This window comes from Passer domesticus, chromosome 4 (assembly GCF_036417665.1).
Source record: "Passer domesticus isolate bPasDom1 chromosome 4, bPasDom1.hap1, whole genome shotgun sequence".
In the NCBI taxonomy this organism is placed as follows: domain Eukaryota; kingdom Metazoa; phylum Chordata; class Aves; order Passeriformes; family Passeridae; genus Passer; species Passer domesticus.
Window position 1 is genome coordinate 26,475,229 of NC_087477.1, and position 25,041 is coordinate 26,500,269.

The 25,041-nt window shown below is 41.5% G+C and overlaps 2 protein-coding genes and 1 long non-coding RNA gene across 5 annotated transcripts in view; 1 reads left to right on the forward strand and 2 right to left on the reverse strand.

The window, feature by feature from the left end:
* The window catches only part of NR3C2 (nuclear receptor subfamily 3 group C member 2), a 189,184-nt gene extending 172,449 nt beyond the window's left edge, over window positions 1–16,735 (forward strand). For both annotated transcript variants that reach the window (XM_064416687.1, XM_064416685.1), the window contains 3 exons: window positions 880–1,010; window positions 4,607–4,764; window positions 13,014–16,735. In XM_064416687.1, the coding sequence (XP_064272757.1) occupies window positions 880–1,010; window positions 4,607–4,764; window positions 13,014–13,169 (445 nt within the window). In that variant the 3' untranslated portion in view covers window positions 13,170–16,735. The remainder of the gene's footprint in view (window positions 1–879; window positions 1,011–4,606; window positions 4,765–13,013) is intronic.
* On the reverse strand, window positions 15,642–18,491 carry LOC135298781 (uncharacterized). The gene is made up of 2 exons (XR_010360802.1): window positions 17,969–18,491; window positions 15,642–17,159 (listed from the first exon to the last, which is right to left on the reverse strand). It is a non-coding gene; the product is annotated as an uncharacterized LOC135298781 (long non-coding RNA).
* Window positions 18,492–20,872: 2,381 nt separating this feature from the next.
* Window positions 20,873–25,041, reverse strand: part of ARHGAP10 (Rho GTPase activating protein 10) — a 138,567-nt gene continuing 134,398 nt past the window's right edge. For both annotated transcript variants that reach the window (XM_064416692.1, XM_064416691.1), the window contains one exon: window positions 20,873–21,837. In XM_064416692.1, the coding sequence (XP_064272762.1) occupies window positions 21,749–21,837 (89 nt within the window). In that variant the 3' untranslated portion in view covers window positions 20,873–21,748. The remainder of the gene's footprint in view (window positions 21,838–25,041) is intronic.

A 25,041-nucleotide genomic window follows, 5' to 3' on the forward strand; every position in this document is an offset into this window, starting at 1 on the left:
AGCATTTGCTTGGTTAAAATAATGAGCTGAACTTCATCCAACTCCCCAGTTATGCAAAAAAAAATCTTAGAAGAAATACAGACAACTGGTTTTGAGCAACTGAAAAAAAAGATGAGTAGTGGCCACAGAACAACTATAGGACCTTGTCTACATACCTGCATGTACACATGCACACATATATATCAGAGTTTCTGCTGAGACAGGCACTCTCAATGACTCTTTTCTGTAGTGTTGTGGTTTGAGACGGCAGCTTCAGAAATTTAGCAAAATTCTAACAAATTCTGCCTGAAACTTGAGCTGGGTAGGTTAGTCTAGGATTACCTCAGAGAAGAGAGCCAAAGTCTGAAGGTAAATTTATGTAAGTATATTTAAAGATACAAGTCATGTATCCTAATTATTTTACGATTTAACAGGCAGAAGTCTGTGTTAATGAATGAGTTCATTTTTAAAATATATTCCTTTATTCCAGATTGTTTTCAATTACTAGTTTGGGGGCAAAACCACATGTTTTTTTAATATTCCTGTGTTTGAACAGGAGATGTCAACTGATGGGGGAGTGTATCATCTAGAGCATGCATTCAGTGGGTGTAGGTTTGTTCCCCCATTGCACCAGCTCTGACCTCTTCAGCAGGCACGCTTCCATCAGCCAGGGCAGAGCTGAACAAACACTGACAGTCCAAATACGTTCTAAAACGGTTTTGCCACTCCATTAATACCATCAGTGACAAATCCCAAAATTTGCCATTCCTTTTCCGTGGTCTGCCGGGAAGCGAGGTGAGCTCAGCCACACGGTGCAGGAGCAGGCTGGTGCCCGGGTGAGCCCCTGCAGGTTGTGCTCTCCCGTTCTGATGCCGTGGATGTTGTTCCCTGTCTCCGCAGGGAGCGGATGCGCCAGTCGGCGATGTTCGAGCTGTGCCAGGGCATGCACCAGATCAGCCTGCAGTTCGTCCGCCTGCAGCTCAGCTTCGAGGAGTACACCATCATGAAAGTGCTGCTGCTCTTAAGCACAGGTGAGTTGGGTCCGTGGTTATGTAGGAGAGCTTGAAAATATTCCAGCGCACAAAGAGGTGCAGTGATTTTAACCAACTTGACAAAAGAGCCAAACTGTTTCCAGATGGGAATAAGCCTGGGTTTATGCCTTGGGGTTTATCTATAGCTAGCACAGGAAGTGTCTTTGCAGTGGGAGTGTGTCATGTGCATTGGAGGGACAGGAGTGGCCAGGCATGGGCTTTGAACCCCCTTTCCATAGGGGGACCACACCAACAGACATGCCAGGCAAGTGCCACAGCTGTGGGGATTGAGGGAAGATCCCTGCTCGACATTCAAAGCCACCAGGGTTTGGCTGACTCAACATGACCTTCAGGATCAAAAGATGTGCATTTCCTGTACTGCAGAGCAGGTGATCTTGTAGTGCCAAGTGACTTGAGAATGGAAAGCCCTTCCCTGGGCTTCTGAAAGTTTATTAGAAGTCAGTATGTGCTTCCTTTTTTCTCTTGAGCATCATGCTTTGAGTTTTAAGACACAAAATTACATCTTGGTGCTTGTTACAGCACTGTGTAGTAATTAGCAGATCTCTTGATCTTATCTTACTGAAAATATTGAAAACCTCCTGTCCCAGTGCAATTGTATAAATACACAGGCAGTTTGTACATTACTTTTCCAGCAGTAACAGCCTGTAAACCTGTAAGGAAATGTTATTCTGTGGAATCCTGCTCCTTTTTGTGGGGAACAACTCAGTGACACCATGACAAGCCAGCTCTGTGGTTAAAATACCTGCCTTTGAAGGGGCACATGAGGCTGCAGTTCTGTCAGAGCTGGCATTTGGATCCTCTAACAGAAACTTCCTGGGGCTGTAAGTTTTTTGGGCTCAGCCATCTCCATCCCTTCCCTCTTCCAACTGAATTTGTTCCAGCTTGCTGGGGTTGGGAGAGACACCACTTTTTGGGGAGCCCTTTGTGTCATGGCCTGCAGAGTCTGACCCCAGGGCCCACTCCACCAAGGGCTGGAGATGGTCAGCCAGTGAGCCTGGAGCAGTGGGGAGGGGCTGTGCTCCAGGCATTCCCTGAGGGGTAAATGGGCTTTTTTTAAGGTTGTCACTCCTCGTGTTTCCAGAAGCAATGTGCTCAGGAGGGCTTGGCCCCCAAAGTGTTCTTGAGAGAGTGTCTGGACTGGAGATCTGCCTCTGCAGCATTTTAATCAGCCTTAAAGGGGAAGAATCTTTAGAAAAATAACCTGAAGGTATTCTAAATATGCAGCAAAATGTCTTTAAGCCAGGTATTTATTATTCTACCCTCTCAAGAGTGTAAACTAATGAGTTATTGTAAGAATCTCTTAGGTAAGATCAGTCTGGCCAATTAACTTCAGTGAGCTGGGTCCCTTTCAAACACACACCATAGTCACTAGACAACCTGCTAAAAATAGTTTGTTTTGGGAGAATCAGGATATTTATATTAGAGAGAGAGAGAAAGGAGAGCAAAATGGAAATGGAGGTGGTGATAAAACCCAGAAAGTGTCAAGTGAAGGGCAGCAAACCTGGTTTTGAGTGCTTACACCTTGGTACAGTCTTATGACAGAAAACTCCAGGTTTGTTTTCATTTAAATTCTTTTATTTAATCATGTGATGAATGGAGTACAAGTTATTCTGAAACTTTCATGGCGACCACATCAAGGAAGTTTCACTCCATTTACATGTGGAAGAAACCACACATTACAACTCAGTTGTTTTCTAGCTTTCCACAGACCATAGATTTTGGGAGCTTGCCAACAGTATTGCTGCATTTAATAAGTAAAATCAGAAACACTGGGCAAACCTCCAGAATTTCATGTTTTGCTTGAGTTCTCTTTATTTGTGGTCTTTCTTTCTTCCTTAATAATCTGGCTGGGGTGATAGTATAATAATTTTCAGACAGAACAGTAAAATACATAGTAGTAGACAAAGAAAGAGTGACTCTAACAGCCTGTAAGCACTGTACATATTAAAGGAACTGCAAAGCCCCTGTGTACTTTGTGTGAGGGCCACAGCATGCTCTGATGGCTTTACTTATCTTGATTGGTGCCTCTGTGTTCATTCACCTTGAACTGAATTTGTAGATTGGTTCCAGACAGTTTTTTTAATCTGTCAGCTGACTGAGTTTGCATCTAGAATTTGAAAATTAAATTAACATATGATATTTATATTATGATTGTGTAATATAAATATATAATATTTACCAAGCAGCAAGCAGGCTGGTGTGTAACCTCCTAGGCTTTTTCTAAAGATTCTTCCTTTTGCCCCCTTCCAGCACTTGGGGGCCTCAAGTCCCTGCTGCTCTTGTGGTGGTACAGCTCCTCCTTGTTCCCCATCACTAAATTTTGTTTGTAGAGACTGATGCTTTTTCTTAAAGCTTCTACTCTGGAGCCATTTAGGGCAGTTGTTACATGCTTCTGATGTGATTTCAGTGGGATAGAGGGCAGTTGAGAGTATTCAGAAGAGAAAGGAATGTATGAACAAGACAGTTTCTGTCAAGAGGTTAAGTCAGGGTAAGCTGAATTGGAAGATCACCTTTTTTTCCTTTCTCTATTTAGTAGGTAACTTCCCATTTAGCTTGATCTGACATAGTTGTCTGACTGACTTAGGAAATAAAGTCACTCATGCACAGACTATATTTTATTTTCCTTCTATGGACTATGCCTAAGAGATACAGAGAAAAAAACACATTTGATGGTTAAGCAGTGTTCAAGGAATTTGGATATTAAAACTCACAATATTTTGAGTAATGTTGTTAATAACCCCTTTGGAGTTTTCATAGGGATCTGATCCCCATTGCTGTTTGGGACAGAACCTGCAGGAGTGTTTGCAGTCTGTAAAAAAACAGGGTATTTGCTTTTGTAATCAGCTCTGCTGATATTGGTCCCAATAAAAAGTATCAGAAAACTGTGCTTCTGACCCATTTATAAAATGATGATTCCATGATCATGATTCTGTCTCTGTCTGGCAGATGGAAACTTTAACAGGACACTAGAAATGCTTGCAACTGTCTGTCATGGTCAAGCCCTGGGTCAGGATGCCTGTTTGGAAAACAGTCCTCTGTTCTGTGCAGAAAAAAGGCTCTGTTTTGTTCTAGATGCTATGCAGATGCTTGCTAACATTCAAAGAAATTTTAGATCTTACTTGATGGCATAAAAATGTGTTACTTGATCTAGCATTTCTGCAGATAACAGCTGTGATTCTGTACCTTCTCCTCCTCTGCCAAGTGTGGGGAATCATTCAAGAATGATAAATCACGTTTTCAGCTTCTAACAAAATACCCTTGATCCATCTGCTTGGTTTTTATGTGGTTGGATTGTATTGAAAGCAGTTTGGACATGAGGTTAGCATGTGTCCTATTTCTGAGATGTTATCTTGTCCTCTGCCACAGCTCCTGCAATCACACATCTGGAGAGGATGCCTGACTCGCTTGAGAATCTGTGTGATGTTGTTGATCCCTCACCAATGTCTGTAAAATTACGGACTTTGCTTAAAGGTTTCATTCCTTCATCCGCTGACTGGTGTAACTGTTTAAGTATGCACATCAAAAGAATAAGCAATGCAGTTAATACTAATTAAAGACTGTCTTTTCAATGACAGTTCCCAAGGATGGTCTCAAAAGCCAAGCTGCATTTGAAGAAATGAGGGCAAATTACATTAAAGAACTAAAGAAGATGGTAACTAAATGTCCAAGTAACTCTGGGCAAAGCTGGCAGAGATTCTACCAACTGACTAAACTTCTTGACTCCATGCATGATGTAAGTATAACTCCTCAGGGAGCTCAGAAAACTTGAGCAAAAAATCTCTCATTAAGGTTAACAAATAGTCTTTAATTGTGTTAACTGACAGGGATAAAAAAAAAAACCACCCATGTTCTTTTTAAAGGGACATCTGAGAGAAGTTATAGATGAATTTAAGAAGTTAAAATAAGAAAGCAGAAGTCATTAAGGTGAAAGGTTCAGGGTTAATGTATTACACATCCAACATGCCTGATGTGCCAACAAACACAGAATTCATTTGGTGATCTTTTACAGCTGGGTTTGTAATAATGATGGCTTGAAAAGATGCACTGAGTCCTTGAAGCCATCCTGGGTGTTTGAAGCTTTATTTGAACTTTTCAAGTGGAAGATTCCTTGTTGGGTTATTTCTGCCACCCTGCCTTATTCCAGCACAAGGTGTTTTATGTGTCTCGGGTGTGATGTGATGAATGACATAGCAAACTAAAAGTTTGGTCTCAAAGCACCTAGGCTGCTGATGCCTCTGCCCAGAGTGACAGAGTGGTTGTGGTAGGTGTGGTAGATTCCAGAAGGGGTGTCCATAATGTTGAGCTGTTTAGCTGGGAGCAACCTGGTTCTAGCCAGTGTAATGGCAAGTGCAAAATTTACCTCTGCAGCAGCAGGGCTGTGTCTCCTTTAACTTGCTCTGAGGGAGCGTGCAGCCTCTGCAGAGGAAACGAGTGACCCTCGCTGCTAAGGTCTCCTGAAACTGAGGGTTTTCTTAGTGCCCCTGAGAGTTCCATGGGGACCAGCCCATTGCCTGGGCCAGCAAGGCTGGCACCCATCCTCTCCAGAGCTGTGCCATTGTGCAGCAAGTGATGGGAGACTCCTGGGGACAGTGAGAGTGACCTTCAGCTATCTTTGGGTACATGAGAGGAGGGCTCCCAGCACGCTCATCACCCTCCCAGTAAAATCTGACAAACGGCAGCAAAGGAGAAAACTGCCCTGTTCCATCCTGGCTGGGATGGGGTTAGGGAAGGATCTTTGCTGCATGAAGAAAGCCACAGCACTTGCTTTCAGAGCCTGCATACAAATGTGTGTCTTTGTACTCGACTTAAATTTCATTTTGCAGAGACGGTACAGTACGGTGCACTTCAGGTCGTATCGGTGTAACAGCCTCAGGTCTGTTTACAGAATGTACATATGGAATTATTTTTCAAATATTGTTCTGTTGTTCATTAAAACATTGCAAACCTTAGAGGGAGGCAGGGGGAGTATTATTAGTACTGCAGTAATAGCTCATTCTTCAGAGATCAGGTTTCACTTGCTCAGTGCCAGCAAAGGAAGTTGTAGTGTTTTAGTGGAGAAAAAAAGGGATGGGTGATAAAATCACTTGCAAGAATTTACATCTGACCCTCGAGGCAGCATAACAAACCCCTGCATTTATGGAGTTTTCCAATCCTCTTCAGGATAGGCAGTGTCTGATTTGTTGCTGAAATTGGAGTGTTTGTGTGGTTAAGGTGACTGGATGACAGACTCGTGCTTTCTGAGAGCACTCCCATGTCCTACAGACATTTTCCAAAACACAGCATTAACCATTGGGAACTGAACTAACCAGAGGAAGCAGGCTGCTCTTGCATTTTATTTAATTTTTAATTAAGCTATTTTTGCATTGCTTTTGTTTTAATAGTCAAAGGACTTTTTAAAGAAAGTCCCATTGTCAGCAATCTCTGTTAGAAAGGCCAGTTGTCTCCACAACAGTGCTTCCTTTCAGAGATGATACTGGAGACTTGTTCAACAAGGGCACTTGTTTATTTTTTCTCTTTAAAACATTTTTTTTTGGTTTTTGAAATCCATCAGAATAAATTTAGAGTGGTGATAATATTAATGAGAAGTGAGAATTAATATTCTCTCCCCACAGCCTGTTAGTGCAGAATTTCTCTGTTCAATCGACGTGAATGCAAATTTTCTGCTTGATTCCTTAGTCTAGGAGGAACGCTTCCTCAGCTGTCACCTATGTATTTTTAACTTATTCCATTATAATTTCAGAGGATCAGAATATATTTGGTGCTGGGCAGTCTAACTGCAGCTGAGGCCCCATGTTTAGATGCTGCTGTAATCTTGGCATTGGCATTTTCAGTGCAAGCCTGAAGGGGCTGGTGCACAATCCGTGCTTGTTCAGCCCTCCTGGTGTATCCACAATGTCCATCTGAGCAGAGCAGCCTCTCATCACTCGTGGAATTCACTTTACCTGAGTGTAGGGGCAAGCAATAAAAAACCCTGCTCCTTCCCACCTCCAGACTTGCTTTCATCAACCTCATTTATAAGACATCTGTCTGAGGAATATATGAAATACAGTGCATGGAAATATCAAATTACAGTATGCTTGGCTTATATAATATGAGGAAGAACAAGAAAACCCAAACAAGATAGTTTTACATTGCTCAGTATGCTAAATCATTCATCCACACAGCAAACATATGTGCAGGTAGAAAAGTGCCAAGCTGAGGAAATAAGAAATTTTCAAGAAGGCCAGGCAGGCACTTAAGTATTTGAAAACATCAGCAACTTTATTTAATGATCCATAAAGCCTCAAAGCACCTTAAGAGATGGAAACCCATCCTGGGTAGACAAGATGAACAGGGTTTGTGCATGTGCACACCTGTGCTGGGCCTCTGGAGCCTGCCTGCAGCCTGTCCTGTCACTCTCTGTCTGCACGGTGCCCTGTGGAAGCTGTGGGTGCTGAGGCAGCAGGACGTGGGTTAGTGGAGAACATGGCAGTGCAGGGTTAACAGCTGGACTCAGTGATCTCAGAAGTCTTTTCCAAACTTAATGATTCTATGATCCCATATTTCCTTCTCGTAGGGATTGTATTTCTGTTATTTTGGGTGGTTCATGTGCATTATGTCCTGAAGAACCACAGTGTAGCAAGGACAGTGCCCCTCTACCTAGACCCCACAAGTTTTGGTCTTGTGCCTGTGAATGGCTGTGGGCATTTCAGAGAGAGATGCACATGCAGCACTTGGATGGAGGTGAAGTGCCTGACAAACACCCTCAGGAACATTAGAAACAGATGTCCTGCACATGGTATCAAAAACTTCATCTGGATCCTCCTCAGCATCTCCTGTTGGCTTTGGCAGGAAGGGCTGTATCTTGCATGGCAGGCCTCATTTCATATAGACACCGTGCAGTGTATGGTTAGGCAGTTTGCAGAACAAAAGCTGAATTTGGTTTCAATCTGGCTGATACTAAACAGGCTTTGAGTGAAGAGGGCTTTTGTTTCAATGCCATGACATTAAACCCTAATGTGAACCTTCCCCTTGGCAAGGCAGCGCCCTGCGCTGTCATTTGCTTGTTGACATTTTCTGCCAAACAAAAATAAATTCTTTAAGGCTCATGCTGCTGAATAATTAATTTTTTATGGCTCCTGACGGGAATACTTTATAGCTGAGGTGGATCTTTCCATAGGCTGAGAGCGCCAGGATTTCACTCGCTGAAAGAGCTGACAGTGGGAATAAGGGCACGGATCCTCCAGGGGCAGGGCTGCAAGGGATGCTGTGCTGGATGCAAATGTGCCTCTGCAGGTTCCTAATCCACAGATACAAAGCTGCAGCTGAGCCCCTCAGCTGTCACCAACACCTTTGGGTACACTTACTTCTGCTGCTGATCTGCCCAAGTTGTGTCCCAGCAGTTTGGAGCCTCATTTAGGTCCCAGTGCCTGAATTCTCAGGGTGAGCATTTGCTCTGTTTAGTGAGAGGATAGATCCAGCCTCTGCTCCCAGAGCAGCAGCGATGTGGGAGTGTGCCAGGTGTGTGTTTGTGGCAGCTAATATGCATCTGTCAAGTGAGAAATTGATTCCCAGCTCCCTAATGTAGACAGAAGCTACTCTGAGCGTTGTCTTGCTCAGTTTGGGATGGTCGGATCCCTCTTCCTTCACATTTTGTTGGTGTTTGTTGGGGAAGGGCAGAACCCTGCTACTGCTGAAGAGCAAAGGAGACTTGGCTCACAGTTTGTGCTGGCCAAGGGATGAGGATGTTTCGTTGCTGTGTGATGCTGTGGGTGCTCCTCCAGGCACAGAACACGAGTTGAACTCAGGCTCTTCTGTGGCACGGCCAGGTGTCAGGTGCTGTGGTTTGGGTGTGCACGTGGTTATAAAGGAAAGGTGAAAAAATGAGTGCAGTTCCTCAGTCAGATAAATGCATCAGCCCAGGCAGAACCAGGGTCCATGTTAGCTCTGCCAGACACTGGTAGTGCCTAATCCATAGGTATTTTATCCATCTTTTACTCCTTACTAGCATGAGGCAAATTCTCTGCCTGGGAATAACCAGAGGCTTTATCCCTTGCTCTTCCCTTGTACTCCCTGTGATAGTGGAAGGCTTTACTCTTGGGTTAGAGTTCAGGATTTCCTAGGCAGCTTGGAACTGGCCACTGTGGGTCACCAAAGGTCATATGGATCTCCAAGATTCAGCCTCTAAGCCATCCCAGAGGGAATAACTTCCTTCCTGAGCCCTTGGAGTAATGATTACTTTACATCATGGGATTTTCATAGGACTGGGAGCAAAAACGAATATAGTGGCAATGGAATAATCAAGACCTGCTTGGCAGTGGTTTTCCTTAGCCTTCCTGGTTGTTGGAGCAGGAGTTCTGTATCCACTGGGTGAAGTGGAAAAAGCAGGAAGTGACAGTAGTCCTAAAGTCACCAAGGGCTCTGCTGGGTGATGAGGGAGCTAGGTGGGCGGAGACCCATTCCTGAAAGGGCAGAAACAGGCAGTTTGAAGTCTCTCTTTTTTTTTTTCTTTTTTCTTTTTTTTTTTAATATAGGAAAACACTGAAGTTTCTGACAGTAATAGCTGTAGCTAATAATAGGAAAAAATTACTCAGCATTGTGTTGTTACCCTACTGCTGTATTAATTGCTGTCTCAGTAGGCTTAATCACAGAGATGCTCCTGGTAGAGAAGTGACTGAGGGCTTTCATACCACACTCAGAGATTCTGAGAGAATTTGGAGAAAAAGAAGCACAGGAATGTGCATCCTTGCAAATCCAATAGTTCTTACCATTTCTGGAAATGCAAAGGCATCATGGTGAGATTTCCAAACTAAAATACATTCTTTTTGCTGCAAAAATGGGGCAAGTGCTCAAAGGTCACTTTAACTGTATTAACTTCAGGGACTTCATTAAAGGATTCATTTTTTTTTAATTATGAAGAACAGTATGCATGAAAAAGTCCATTTTATACACACCCCACCCTAATAACAGAAAATTACATTTGATTAATACTTCTATTTCTCAGAGGTGCTCAATACAGCATACAAATGCAAAAATTGATTAGGTAAAAATACCAGAATTGCTAAGACTGCTGTAGCTCTGAAAATGTTTGAAGCACAGCACACTGCAGGGGCAGTGATGAGAGAATTGGGAATTGTTTTAGTTGTGGCCTTAACTGCACTGCCAAGCTGTGAATCTTCAGAAGTGTGCTTCAGTAGATGAAATAATCGAGATTGTAGAAGCCAGGATGTTTCTAGTCACCATTGCACTGCTTGTGCAAACAGCAGTGCTTTCACTGTCACTGCTATATTGGAGTTGTCTCTCACATTGCTGGAGTGGGGGAGCTCTCAGCTTTTCCAGTATAAACCACCAGAAGTAGAGGGTAGAAGTGGTCAGCTAAAGTGCAGTCAGGAGTTCTGAGAGCACAGGGATTTTATAAGGCTTTAAAGAACAACCATATTTGATCTAGGGGATTCATAAGGCACATTCAGAGGCGCTGGATAGCTCGTGTTACCTTGCTTGTCACCTGTGGTACAGTCACTGCAAAGACACAGCTTGTGTGTTCCAAGAGAAAACAAACTTTTTGATATCCTTACTGAAGAGGGAACTCCTCTTCTAAAGCAAAAGACCATCTAAATTATTTACCTGTTACAAATCAAAACTCCATCAGACAAATGTTGTTTGGGATGCAGAAGCAAGGATTCACATTTCAAAATTAACATTGCCTGTGGGACTCAAGTTTTTCATCCTTTCAGTGCATCCACTGCCAAGGCTGCTGAGCTGGCAGGGGACTGGTACTTTTGAAAATGCACAGGAGCACACCTGCAGAAAATAGCCTGCTCACTGCTCAGCTCTTGGTCTCATAGCTTTATCTGTCTAACCTTAGCACAGTGTTTACATTTTCGTACTTCTGAGCTGGCTTTCAATTGTGCCACGTTTGTTCCTCTTTATTTTAAATTAATGCTTTCCCAGTCCCAAAAAGCCATGCAGCTTTCAAGGCTGGAGTTAAAAAAGATCCTGACTGCAGTCCCATGGTTCTGGTGACACATGGGGTCACAGGTGTGACACACGTGCTTCCCAGCCCTCCCTTTTCTTTATGTGGATGATTATTGTCAAGTGTGTTAAAGCTGATAGCTTAAGAAAGTGGAACAAAAGTTTTAGCAGACTAAATAGGTGTAGAAAGTCCATTGTCCTTAGGGCTTATGCCCAAGTATGACAGGATAGGAGGGCTCTAGGGATTTTCTTTTAAACTGTTGTGCAAACTGAACCATTCTCCTCTGTGGTGAGATTCATAGTGTGCTGTGCTGTGATTGTATCCATGATCACGTGCTGGTTTTGACCCACTGGACTGCTGACTTGTTTATTGACTAGAGTAGGTTATGCTTCCTTCATTAGTGTTGTTTTTCATTTCCCCTTGTCTGCATATTCACCAGACATAAATGTGTGCTTGGTACTACTAACAGCTTGCAGAGAAGTCAGAATTAGTACTTTGTAGGTAGGATTTCCTGTGACTTGTCTCACTGAATCCAGAGACTCCACAGGGGCGTGAGGAGGTAGGAATTCAAGCTGCACAGAAGGCAGTGGGACAGAGGTGATCCCAACCCCCTCTCACATTCAGTGATGAGAATTTAAGGAAAAGGAGCACATTATTCACAGGGTCATTGTCAAGGCTGTGCAGGGGTGCAAGGCTTACTTTGCTTACAGCTGGTGTTTGATGCCAGAGGCAGGGAGGAGGGAGTGGCAATCACACCAAGACACAATTTCCCTCTCTTTGGTTTTGGGCTGTTTAGAGTGTTTTTGGCACAGGATGCATGCAGTAACAACCTCCTCCTGAAGGGTAAAGAAAGCCTTTGAACATCAGCATTTTTTCCTTGAAAACCAGATTATGTCTATGCTACTTATTTAGCATGCATCTGTTTAATTAATTAGTGTTGCTTCATGACATGCCAGATCATCAGGAATGACCTAAGCCCCAGCAAGCAGACTCACCTAGTGCTCAATAGCAGTGAGTCATGTGATCTCAGCACTTCTCTGGGATGTTCATAAACTGCTTACATCTTTGCAAGAACAGCTGTGAAAGTCCTGAAAATGAGCAGTAAGGTATGGTGCTACAGGATGGAAATGTTGCTGCCCATTTTTTTTATTCATTTTCTTTTCTGCCTTCCAGAAGTCCACTTTTATTTCCTCTATCTTTAACAGGGGCTTTTTGGCAGAGTGCAACTCTGCATGGTAAGAATTGAAATTACAAACTTGTGTTTGATAAACTACACAAGCAGAAGTGTTTCAAGTCCTCTGCAAGGACACGAGGTGCCAAAATTAATTTAACACTTAGATTTTTAAATAGCAGAGGCTCTTTCCTTCAATCACACACTGTTGTGTGAACTGCAGTGGAAGTTCACACACTCACCTGGATGTGCTTCATTCCTTCACGTTTCTTAAAGATTGGGAAGGGTCCAATATACTGTAAGGCTTTGGGAGATGCATTTAGGTCACAGCCACCAAAAAACTTGTAGATTGTGTCTTTGTAAAACCTGAAATGCCACTGTGTGACGCAGCAGTTGTGTTGCTGAGCTGCAAACATCAGCTGCTCTGGCAGTTGTAGGTTGTGGGCCCTGGAGAATGCACTGAAGTTAACCAAATAATCTTGATTTAATGAATGTGTATCCAGCTGAAGCTGAGAGATACAATAGTTTATGGCTGATCTTTTCCCCCTGGGCAGAAGCCTTTATTTTTGTAGACCTGGAGTTTTCATGGTGGCCAGTTGCTGTTAGTGAAAGGAAAAGTGCAGCTAGGCTGAAAAATCAAATCTGTGGTATCTTGGGTTTTCCTAGTTTGCTGATTTTTAATGAGTCAAGTAGCCCTTTGGCATTTGGGTTCTTTTGTTTGCTTTATAATCCCTGTAAATGGAGACTGTCAGGTCAGAGTAAGATGGTATTTCTTAGAAATAATCAATTATCAGTAAGCTGTTGTTGTGTGCAAAAATACTGGTGTTTTTCCTGAAAAGTGTTTCTTTCTGTATTTCAGCTTGTTAGTGACTTATTGGAATTCTGCTTCTACACCTTCCGAGAGTCTCAGGCACTGAAAGTAGAGTTTCCAGCCATGCTGGTGGAAATCATCAGTGACCAGCTACCAAAGGTGGAATCTGGGAATGCCAAGCCCCTGTACTTTCACAGGAAGTGATAGAAAATGTCTTAAATGGAAGAACTTTGCCTTAAGTTTCCCTGTGTTATTCCACACCCATGAAGGACCCAAGAAACCATATTTTAAACATGCTCTTTACACTTGTTCAGCAGTCTCTGAATAGTCTAAAATCATACAAAGGGTTTGGGGGAATGGAAAGCAGTTGACTCGGATTTGGCAAGACCTAGATGTTTGGAAATTACCCCATAACCCTAAAACACTTAGAAAATGTTCCTGTTCCTCTGGATGAAAAGCCATATCTAGTCAATAACTCTTTGATTTTGATATTTTAACAGATGGAGTTTTAAATATGCCATGTAGTTTCTGGTATTGTTTGCTTGTTTTAAAAGGGTTCGAGAACTAATGAGAACTTTTTAAAGCTTACCCTTGGTTTGCACATAAAACGTAAAGTCAATATGGGGCATTAATATTCTTTTCTTGTAAAAAAAAAAAGAAAAAAAAAACCAAAAAAAAATTACAAACAAAAACTATATATATACACACACATATATACACAAACACAAACCCTAACGTGTAAAGTAATAACAGAACATTTGGTGTGGAATACTGTTATCCCCACCTGTGGCATTTGTTATCCCATGTTATCCCATCATAGATGATATACACTGTGTTAAGTGTCCATTTACTATTTAATTCAAAAGGATAAGATGTGAAAAACAAATGCCCTGGTATCAATTTATAGTATCTATTGTGCTGGCTTTACAAATAATTTTTTGCAGTCTTTTGCTGTACTGTACATTGCTGTATGTATAAATTGTGAAGGACCTGAAATAAGGTGTAAGGAACTTTTGTAAATGAGACAAAAAATCTTTAATGGTTAATAGGATGAACGGGAAAGTATTTTTGAAAGAACTCTATTTTGCTGGAGACTATTTAAGTACTATCTTTGTCTAAACAAACAAGGTAATTTTTTTGTAAAGTGAAATGTTCTGCATGCATAATGAACCGTTTACAGTGTATTTAAGAAAGGGAAAGCTGTGCCTTTTTTAGCATCATATCTAATTTACCATCCTACAGTATCTGTTGTAAATAACCATGCTTAACCTTTTCAGTTGTGTTTTAAGCCTTTCTATTTCTCTCTATTTTCCTTCCCTTTTGTCTCTCTTGCAAGCGTATGTGACTTGAGCACATCTTAGAACTCCTGCTTCATATATCTGTAGGAAACTACACATTTTTGTGTTTGCCACTTTACCAAGGTTTCATTTAACAAGACAAATTATGGTCTCTCTCCAAAGCTTTCGCCAGCTTAATGATCTAGTGAGTTCTTGCCCTCTATTCCCTTTCTCTCTCAGGGGAACAGGGGCGAGCAACACGTTGAATGATTTTTCTTTTTTTACTAAGGTTTCCCAGATTGTTTGGTTTTGTTTTTGGTTTTGTTTTTTTCCTTTGAATACTGGATCTATAAAACATCTTAAAAGGTCAGATTATTATTTCAGATGGGGGAGATTGATTTCTGGTTATGCTGAAGGGAACATGCAGATCATTACAGTAAGTATATCAAAGAGATTTGTACTGGTGAGAGGGATGGTGAGGGATGATAAGGGCAGATAAGCTGAGTAGAATTTTTAGTGATAAACTAAAAGCATCTGTAATTTTGTAAGCATTTTTGTAATAATCAGGATACATCCAAGAAGACAAATGTTCACACTACAAGTTCAACTCAGTTGGTCTGATTTTGTCTCAAAAATGTTTTCTCTAGAATAAGACTGCAAAGAAAAGAATTTTTGAGGTGATTTTCACTATTTCACAATTTATAAGCAACTACAAGATTTTGGAGTAGAATAGAGGACAGGTGAACTTTTCTGAGGCTCAACTGTTGCTACCATATGCTCATGTTTAAATAGAATAGTTTTTCAGAGTCCTAATCTGTAGTGTTCTCTCTGGGTGCCACTGGTATTTTTGAGCTATAGTGTGTCCCTTGGCCGGTCGGAATGTAGCATTTCTTGTCAATGGTGGTTGAATTAAGAATTCTACACCCTTTCTGAACTCAAATTTGGAGGTGCAATGTGGTGCACTGAAGACAGTCAGCGCTACTTGTCTTTTTAAATGACACCTGCCTTATGCAATGGGTAATCTGTAAAGACTGTATTCAGAGAGGTTTTTTATATATAAATATATACATACATATATTATTTGCATTTTGGAAGTCTAATTCATAGGCAGATCTTTAAATACTGACCTGCACAGCAATATGAAAGCCAAACTTCCAACATGAGATATACAGCATGCAGACTGGTTGTTTACAGTAAAGACACAGTCATACATCCATCTTTTAATTTAGGTTTGGGGTTTTTTTAAGTCTAAAATAGAAGATTTCAAAGCCAGGTTCTGGGTGAATACAGTCTGCAGCAGCTTTTTATATTAACAAAGTTACTGCCTCCTTTTCTGTCTCAGAGTAACTTTGCTTGACTAAAATAGCAAAGCCATATTCTACACTTCACTGTTAAATGCCTGTCCCAGTCCAAATTGTTGTCTGTTTGCTCCTATTTTTGTACCTTATTACTTTTAATCTTGGTTTGGTACAATTCATAATTCACAGAAACTTCATATAATTAAACACACTAAATTAGTTTTAAAAAGCAATTTATATCTTTATGCAAAAACGTATGTCTGTCTTTGCAAACAACTGTAAGCAGATTATAATAAATCCTTTACTTTAATCACCTGTTGTTTATGAAACCATTCATTGATTATTATTTGCTAGACATCATTGAAGTAATAGATACAATTGGATATAGATGTTGTAAGAGGCAGTATTCTCTTATCAAGGACACTTAAGCAGAATAGCCATCACTTTTTTTATCTAAACCTGTGTACAGAAAAAAAGAAAAAGAAACCACAAAACCCAACCCTAGTTTTTAGCTACCGGGAAGTTCGTTACATTCTTTTGAATTTGTTTAGAATGAAATAGGCATTTTGTCTCCTGCAAAATACAAGACAAACTATAACAGCTTTTAGAAAGTGGGCTTTTGTTCATTGAGCTAAATTATTTTGTTGTAAGAAGGAACAGGGATATGCAGCCAGAGCATTGTATACACAGTTAAAATGTAAAATAGTGTAATGTACTGCAGTGGGTATTTCAGGAATACTACACATCGTGCCACTGAGCAGTTGCACGGAGTAAAATAGAAAAGACTAAAGTTTGCAATATCAGAATCTTATTAAAAAGATACTTTACAATCAATCATGCAAAAAGCTAATTCACAGGGTGGTGTTTTTCACTGACTTGTTTAAACATTTATGAAATTAAAAAATTCTACAGTTAATGCACTTTTAATTGTTTATTAAAGATTTGACATTTTTTAGAGCAATGTTTTCAGCTGGAGGTCAATGACTTGATAAGATAGACAGCAGTTCTGAGGCCAGGAAGCTCAGAGGAATGTTTAAGAAATTCTTGGAGTTTAAATAGATTCCTGGATGAAAAAAGCAGCCAGCAGTATGGTGTAAACAGTAAAATCTATGCATAATGATGCATTTATAATTAGGGGTTTGCTTCTGTATGTTTAAAGCTTTTTAAATAAATAGAAAATATTGTTTGGTCTTTATGTTAATGTCTGCAAGTACCTATTTTTCCTTTTTTTTCTTTTTTTTTATACAAATTGTACAAATATACATGAATTAAACTGGTTTGATTGCAAGTATTTCTTGCATTTTAATCTCAGCTAGCTGCTGGTGCAGTGATATCCTTAGAGGCAAGCCTTCTGCTCATGCAGGAACATTAGAGAACCAAAGAGGGGGTTGGGCTGGAAGGGACCTTAAAGATCATCCAGTCCCAACCTCCAGCCTTGGGCAGGGACACCTTCCACCAGACCAGGTGCTCAGAGCCCCATTTAACCTGGACATGAACACTTCAACATAAAGTAACTTCGGATGCACTGCAGCATCTCTCTTCAGACAGCTGGAGTGTTGGTTCCAGCAATGTCTGTCAGCTCCAGGTGTCACTGCTTCGGCCAGGGAGAGCTCCTCAGGCTGGAAGAGAGGGAATGTCCAGCACTGAGCAATGTGGCTCATTGCACCTGCCTCCCTGTGCTTGACAAACCATGTGCTGATACTGTCCTGGCCATCCCACTGGAAGAAACAAACCTTCAGTAGCCAGACCAGACTGGGCTCCAGTTTTTGTTAACCTCCTGCTGCTCTTCCCATTGACCAAAGCTAGTGACTCTCTCTTGCCCTGAGAAAAATTCTATTTTACATACACAAGGTCTCCCCACTGACCCTGCCTTCTCAGGGTCAGACCTGTTCCAGTTGTAATTACAGCAGGATGGCAGGAGTTTTATTTCCCCTTCTAACGATCTTAGTTTGTTCTGGACACTCTCTCAGCAATTCACTACCAAGTTCTGCACACAGCCTGGTCTGTGGTGTAAAACCACCATGTAATTGCATTTTGGTCTTTTAATAACAAGTTGCATGAACTTTTTTATTGCCAAAAAATCCTTGCACCTGCTTTCTCTTTGCTGAATTGTCAGAAGGAAAGAATAGTAGGGGATCAGCAATGTTAAGAAAAATTTCCCATATGTTTACAAGCAGATGCATCTGTCATTTGGTGTTCTAGAAATAAGACAATGCTATCACTACTTAAAACCATAATAAAACTTGTAACCTGGCCTCAAGCTGGGACACTCAGGTATCTCCAGAGACTGGGAGTTCATGAGGAGCACAATATTACTAAGAAAGGAGTCACACATTTTGCTTGATAAACCATGCCCTGCCAAAAAGTTTTTGAGGTGATCTTACTTTAATTGTAGATGTTGACAGGGTGAAGTTTATTTGGTGCTTACCTGTGGCTACTGCAAGGACGGGTGAGGGCAGAGTGTTGGACTCTGATGTAGAAAACAATGTCCAAGGCACATTCAGCTGAAGAGGTGAAACTCCAGTGAAGACTTGCAGTGAAACCCAGTTTAGCACTGGTGCATTTACATCCTACACAGGCCCTCTGTCAGCAACTTTTCTCCTTAAACTGCAAACCAGGTAAGAATTGTGAAATGGGTTAAGAGAACAAGGAGCAGCAATAAGGAGGCAAGTTTCTGCCCAGGTTTCTTCTGTGACACAATTACAGAGTCTTGGGTAGCAAAAGCTGCAACCAATGTGGCAGTTGTATTTTCATTACAGGACAGATAAATCAGCTAATGAGATTTTTCTTTCAATCACAAAAGATGGCATCAGAAGGAAACCTGCCATGAAGATCAGCTGGGACAACACTTAACCCTCAGCAGCTTGAAAACCCCAGGGTTTTTCACCCAGCAGAGTAGAAGTGCTGCTGGCCAAGGCACAGCACTGCACCAGTGACTAACAGGCTATAACTTTCTGCTGAGCCCAGCTAGTCTCAGCTTGGCCATTAATTGTTCAGCAAACACATCCAACCTTAATCCCCAGGCTGAGGGATTCAATCTCTGGCCCCACAGTGATGGCAACCCCAATGCCATTTTGCACAAAAAGCTTTTTTGGGTTTTTTTTTTCCCAATTCACACTCTTAATTTTCAGCCCAGGCCATGCATTCACTACCAGCAGCCTCAGCTTTTGAAAACTGACAAGTCTGTGGCCCTGCCCACAGTAACCAGCACAGAGCAAGGGAAGGGAACCCAACGCAAGGATTAACTCCTCTGTGCCCCCAGCTGTGACAGGAGAGCAGTTCCATGAAAGGAGACAGAGGCCACACATGGAGAATGAGCACTCCTGCTGCCAGGCCAAGAGAAGGATCCTGCAACCAGCTTTCTCCAGAATGGACTCCTTGTCCTCCTTCCTGTCTCGACAGCACATTACTGCACTCTTCCAAAATCTACCAAGCCATGACAGACGGCTGCCAGATAAGAGGCATGCCCTAAAGCCACCTTCAGGAAAGCAAGCAACTTATAAGTTATATAACTTATAACTGACTTCCTTTGTATTATTTTTTTTTTAATTTTAGCATCTTTTAATCTCCACTTCCAAGCAGTGAGTACCGAGGGCATCGTTCACAGCTCTGCTCAGCAGCGGGGATGAAGAACGAGCTGTGCCATGGCTACTGGGCTGTGCAAGCCTGTACTTGGCACTGGTGTAACTGGGCTGATGTGGAAACCCATCTGGTGGGTAGCAGTTCCCACAACTGAATTCCTCAGAGGCAGTGTGGTTAGCCTGAAAGCCAGATCTGATCTGGCTCAGCTCACACCACTTCAGACAACGGCTGGGACGTGAGAAAGTCTGGATTAGTGTTACCTCTGTTCAGTGTATTGCTTCTCAGTTCAAAAGTTTTCTTCTTGTTTGGGTTCTGCATAGCTTCAGGAGTAACAGGAGTCTCAAAACACCTAAAGGTAAAACAGGCTCACAGGACTGGATGGAAGAGACACTAAGACTATTATTCCTTCTCTTTATATCTGCCTTTTTAAACAACCTCAGTTATAAGGAAAAAGAGCCCCACCACACAGAGCTAGAGCTGAGCAGCACATTGAGAATTTTGGAGGACAGCAGCCAGAACAAGAACAAACATGCACTGCAGGTTTAAAGCAACAACAAAACAAATGGAAGCAACTTCCAGAGCTTGAAAGCTCCAAGTTATCAGAGCTTCACCATCTGACAAGCCAGCATACCTAGCTGCCACACCTGCAAGGCTAACACCAAAGATTTATATTCTCCCTCTCCTTTCAACATTTTCTACCAACTGGTAGCCATGAAAACTGAGTTTGGCACACAAATACCGTGCTGCCTCCAGAATGAATCTTTAAGGCCACAGATGAGGAGATAAAGCTGTGGGCCCAGGCAACAGGAGACCCAGCCAGAACAGAGCTTTGCCATGTGAACAGATCTGAGCAAAGAAACCTGCAGGCTGTTGCTGCAAGTACTGGTGCAGCTATTTCCTTAACACTGAACCAAGAAGCAAATCAGTCAGAAGTCATTTTCCGTGCTTGGGTCACTTAGCCAAGACAAGAACTGCCTAAAAGCTTTGGAGCAGGGAGTCATTGCTCCAATACCAGGAGAATTCTCCAAATTAAACTCCTCCAAGCAATGAGGGTCAGTGCTGGAGAGCTGTACTGGCTTGGCCCACCATTGCTCCATCTGGAAATGATTTGTGCATACTCCAGTGGTCTGTGCAGTCCAGGCAAAGGAACAAATTAATGGCATGGAGTTAAATCCTCAGGGAAAGAAGCCATCCCAACCCCAAGGCAGCATTAACCATTAACTAGTTTACTAATCTCATTTGTTAGGAAAACTTGCAAGCTAAGTAGAGCTGCAGTAAATGACTCAAAATCCACGGAGTCCAGTTTAACAAATAACTGAGCCTGTATTAGCATGCCGTCCTGTCACACTTTCCTGCATCCTCTCCATCGTCTTACTTGAAGGAGAGAAAAATAGAAAATCAGTGATAAACTGCATGCAGCTTTTTTGAAGTTCTACTAATTTTGAGGCATCAATAAGACCTTGCAGTTGACAATTAGAGGGAAGGAAGACAGGCAAGGTGAACAAGCAGCTAAAACAGACAACAGATAAAAAATGCTGGAATTCTCCAGGATGCAAAAGCATCGTAGCCAGAGATTCTCTTTTCCCATTTGGCTTGAACTTCCAAAGTTGCCTATTTTGCGGGAGGAAAGCTCCCCATCCCTTCTGGAGCCTGCTTGAGGCTGACTGCACAGAGCTGCCAATAATTATTTCATGCCACGACTTCCAGAACCAGAGCAAAATACTCTGCAACATAGGAATGACAAGTCAAATAACAAATAACATTTTATTTCATTTACAGTGATATTTTTGAGTAGCAAAGGAACCATGACATATAGGAGCCTGTAATAAAAGTTCATGTGTCTTATCTTTATAAAATAAATGAAATCATACACGCAACATAAACGAATGTGCTCTTTGAAGACATTTGAAAAATGTCATGTCTTGATAACTATTATTTTTACTTACTGATGTCTGTTCTGCACTGGCTATTCCACTCTGAAATATAATGTAATTGTCAGCATGATAGCTTTTTTTAATCCATCAGTATCTTCCAAACCTAAAATGATCATAGAATCATAGAATGGATTGGGTAGGGAGGGACCTTAAAGACCATTTAGTTCCAATCTCCTGCCATGGGCAGGGATACCTTCCACTAGACCAGGTTGCTCAGAGCCTCATCCAACCTGTCCTTGAACACTTCCAAGGATGGGGCATCTACAGCTGCTCTGGGCAACTTGTACCAGGGCCTCAGCACCCTCACATTCTGTTAAAAATGGTGGCTGTCAAAGCATAATCTGCAGGACACTAAGTTGAGTCACAGATCAACCAAATACTTGACTTCAAAAGCTATTTATCTTGGAAACAAACATACTACTACTGCTCTTTACAACTGAAAAAACAAGCACCCTATTAAAAAATTACCCTATCCCTCTTTCTTGCCCCCCTCCCCCACCCATTCCAACCCTCAAAGAATCATTTTTTTCTAATTCATATTTGGCAACACTTAATGTCTTTATACAGATTAAGATCTTCAATCCATAGTCCAGCTCTTCACTGATTAAAAGCAGTCACAAAAGTAGAGACAAGTGACTAGAACAAAAATCCATGGATACCATGTACACCTTCTTGGCCTTCAATGCACAACGCTATAAAAACTGAACATAATTTTGTGGAATAAGTCCTCTCTTGCCATTTAACGTGCCTTCTAGCCATCCTGGCTCTCTGGAAAATTGCACTGCAAAAGAAAAGGAGAGAAAATTACTGCATCTTTTTATGTTTGAATTAGTACTTTTCAGCTTTAGCTCCATGACACCAGGCAAGGCATCCATAAAAACTTCCCTTCATCTGCAATCATCAGTTTAAGAATCTGGCTAGGAAAGATAAAGAGGATTATTAACTTGACTTAAATACTTCATAATATACTTCTGCAAAGCCTACATGGAGACTTCATTAAGGAAATGGTTAATGGAGCTTAGGACAGATTTATAAAATAGAAAAATTTGTGCCTTAGGGGAAAAGTCAGAATTCATGTCAAACAGTGGGAAACACATTCAGTAGGTGGGGCAAAACAAGAGCAAAAACCTGTTTTGAGCAGAAGTGGTGAATCTGGAAGCTCAGAACCACAGAAGCACAGCATAGGACCTTACTTGGCATGAAAAGTAAGCACAGAAAGGATTGTAGGGGAAAGATAAATGAGCCAGATGTCATTCCAAGTATCATCTCTTCAGAATAGAGCTGCTATTAGAAGTGACCAGGAGACAAAATCTGAATCATTCTTCTGATTAAATCCTCTCGCTGAAATTCAAATACATAGTGCAATTCACAAAACACAGGCTTGCAAGCTCCTTGTGCCATCCTAAGTGTTTACCACTGTGAATCCCAAAGTTTATGCAAAAGTATCCATGAATATAAAATAAGAAATATTTCAGCTTGGACTCTCAATGCCCCAGAAGTTACTCTGTGAGCAAGAAAACTAATGAAATCTGACTTCCTGAATATATATGTTGACCACATTTGACAGGAAGTGAAAAAAGAAGCATAAGCCTCCTTTCTTTGGAAAACAGACTAAAAAGGCCTCAAATTCCCCTCTGAGGTGTCTTTTAAGGATACAATACAGATACCTATTTACCTATGTAACTGTAAAATCCCACACTTTTTAGCAACCTACAGCACTCTCTTCCATACTAATTTATCCTCACAGTGCTTCTGAGACAGACAGTATTTAGGGAAGACATCAGACAAATGCTGAAACGTGCTGCCAGCCATGTCAGTGCTTTATTTAAAACACATTAACACATTGGGAAATGTGATATTTGTAGCCTTCTACATATGAGAGAAATAACAGTTAAGAGAAAGCAACATGTTAAGTCTCACTTCCAAAAGCTCTTAATTTAAGGCTCTTAATGTAAGGCTCTTAATTTGAGGACTTAAAATCATACTTTCCCTGTTTTTTTCCTTGTGCCCTTTTATTGTTAGACAGCTGTGCTCAGAAACTACACTTTAAACAACAGCTACAACTCCAAAGAACCCAGAAAACAAAACTGCTTTCAAATGATACTGATAGTTTAGATTCAGCACGAAATGCTGGGCTTATCTTTGTAATAAATGTGTTCAACAAAAAGATTGCAAAGGAAAAACATGCATAGACAATTACCTTTCAGGATCTGTGCTCACACAGTAACTTACATTACTATTAGTAATTAGCAGGCCCTCCTCTCCCTTTGTCCTTTCTATTCCACAATTACAGAGTACACATGCGTTTGAAACTGCATGGCTGACACCACCACAAACCTCCCTCCAGAAGCTGTAATTCTGCATTTCCAGCAAATGCACCAGCAGCCAGACAAACCCCTCCCTGAGGTCTCCCATACCTACAGAGCACGTCTGCACTGCAGGAAACAAACCCCCAAAAAATGACAGATTAGGAAGAAAAGCAACTGGAAAACCTAGAGGTAGGAAATTTCTACCTGTCCTCCGGTGCTTAACTTTAATTTCCATTAGAAAGAGGGTAAATACCACTGGCATGTGAGTGTCTATAAATCCAAGGGCTGGTCAAACTGAGGGGAGCCCTCATCTGAGGGGATCACACTGAAATTAAAATTTACCTAAAATTTACGCAGAGGAGGAAATGCTCAAACTGTGCTGAATCACATCACTCAACACAACAGCAAACTTCCAAATAAATATTTCCAAGCAAGTTTGATGAGATGATGGTGAACTCTGCACACTACAGCACATTCATGGTCCAGCAGTTGGGTTTGAGTGGCAAACACCATTTTCACCCCAGAAGATGAGACCTGGCTGGTACAACTGAACTCTGGACTTAGGAAATTAAATATTGCCCATGTACATTACACAGCTCAGGGTCTCACTTGTAGGCAGACAGTTCTTTTAGACTCTAGGAAGACTGAAGAAGGAATTATCACTCAGTTACACCTAAGGCCACTATTCCTAGAGATCTTTGGTTTTTTTTAAAGTATTTTTTTTTTAGTAATAAAAAGTAATAAAAAAGTAACACTGCGAAAAGTAATTCTTAATGTTCAGCAGCTGTGGTGACTGTCACAGCAGGGAAGGTTTCTGCCCCCACTCCAATCACCTTGTGCAAGAAGAGGTGAGATACTTGTGTACATCTCTGACTGCTTCTGTAGGTAAAAGATATTAATGAAGGTGCCATCCAAAAGTAAAGCTGCTTTAAGCTCCAGTGATCCTATTTACTTTGCTAATCCATTTCTGAAGCACGGCGTACAACAGCATGCATTCCTTTAAAATCAAAGCCACTTAACCACACAAACCCCATTCCTCTCTCATGCACAGCTCCTCTCAGACCCAGGACACAGCCTATTTCTGAAAAAATACCCTGCTCAAGAGTAGACATCTGTAGTGTCCCCTTTCTGTCATTTCTTCTCAGTCAACAACAATTACAGTTCTTAGCACTTTCTCAGGCCCCTCTCAATTAAAAATACCTTGATGCAGAAGCACACACTTGGCATTAAAACTACAACTCATTACTAGAGCAATCATCCCACAGGACTAAGGTTCATGTTGACACAGGACAGGAGGGGAAAATACTCACAGAATAAAAGACACAGAGCAGAGAACTAAACAGTAAATATTTTCAGCAAGACATAATGAGTGTACAGCAAGACTGCACAACAAGACCAAGCACAGAATCACCACTAAAAGCCATTGCCTCTTAGGACAGTGCAAATAGCAGCCAAGCTGAGAGCTCAGAGGGGCACAGTGACTTCCTCAGTACCTGCTGCAAGGCCTTTTCAGCAGTCTCTCTCATGGAGGGAAGGTGCAGGGAAAGAAGATGTCTGAGCCTCAGTACGACAGCAAGTGCTGTGGAACAACCACCCCAGCCCAAATGGGCCAACAAAATCTACAGACTTGGCAGTTGCAGTGAGATCTGACTTCTTCTAATCAAGAAACACCATTA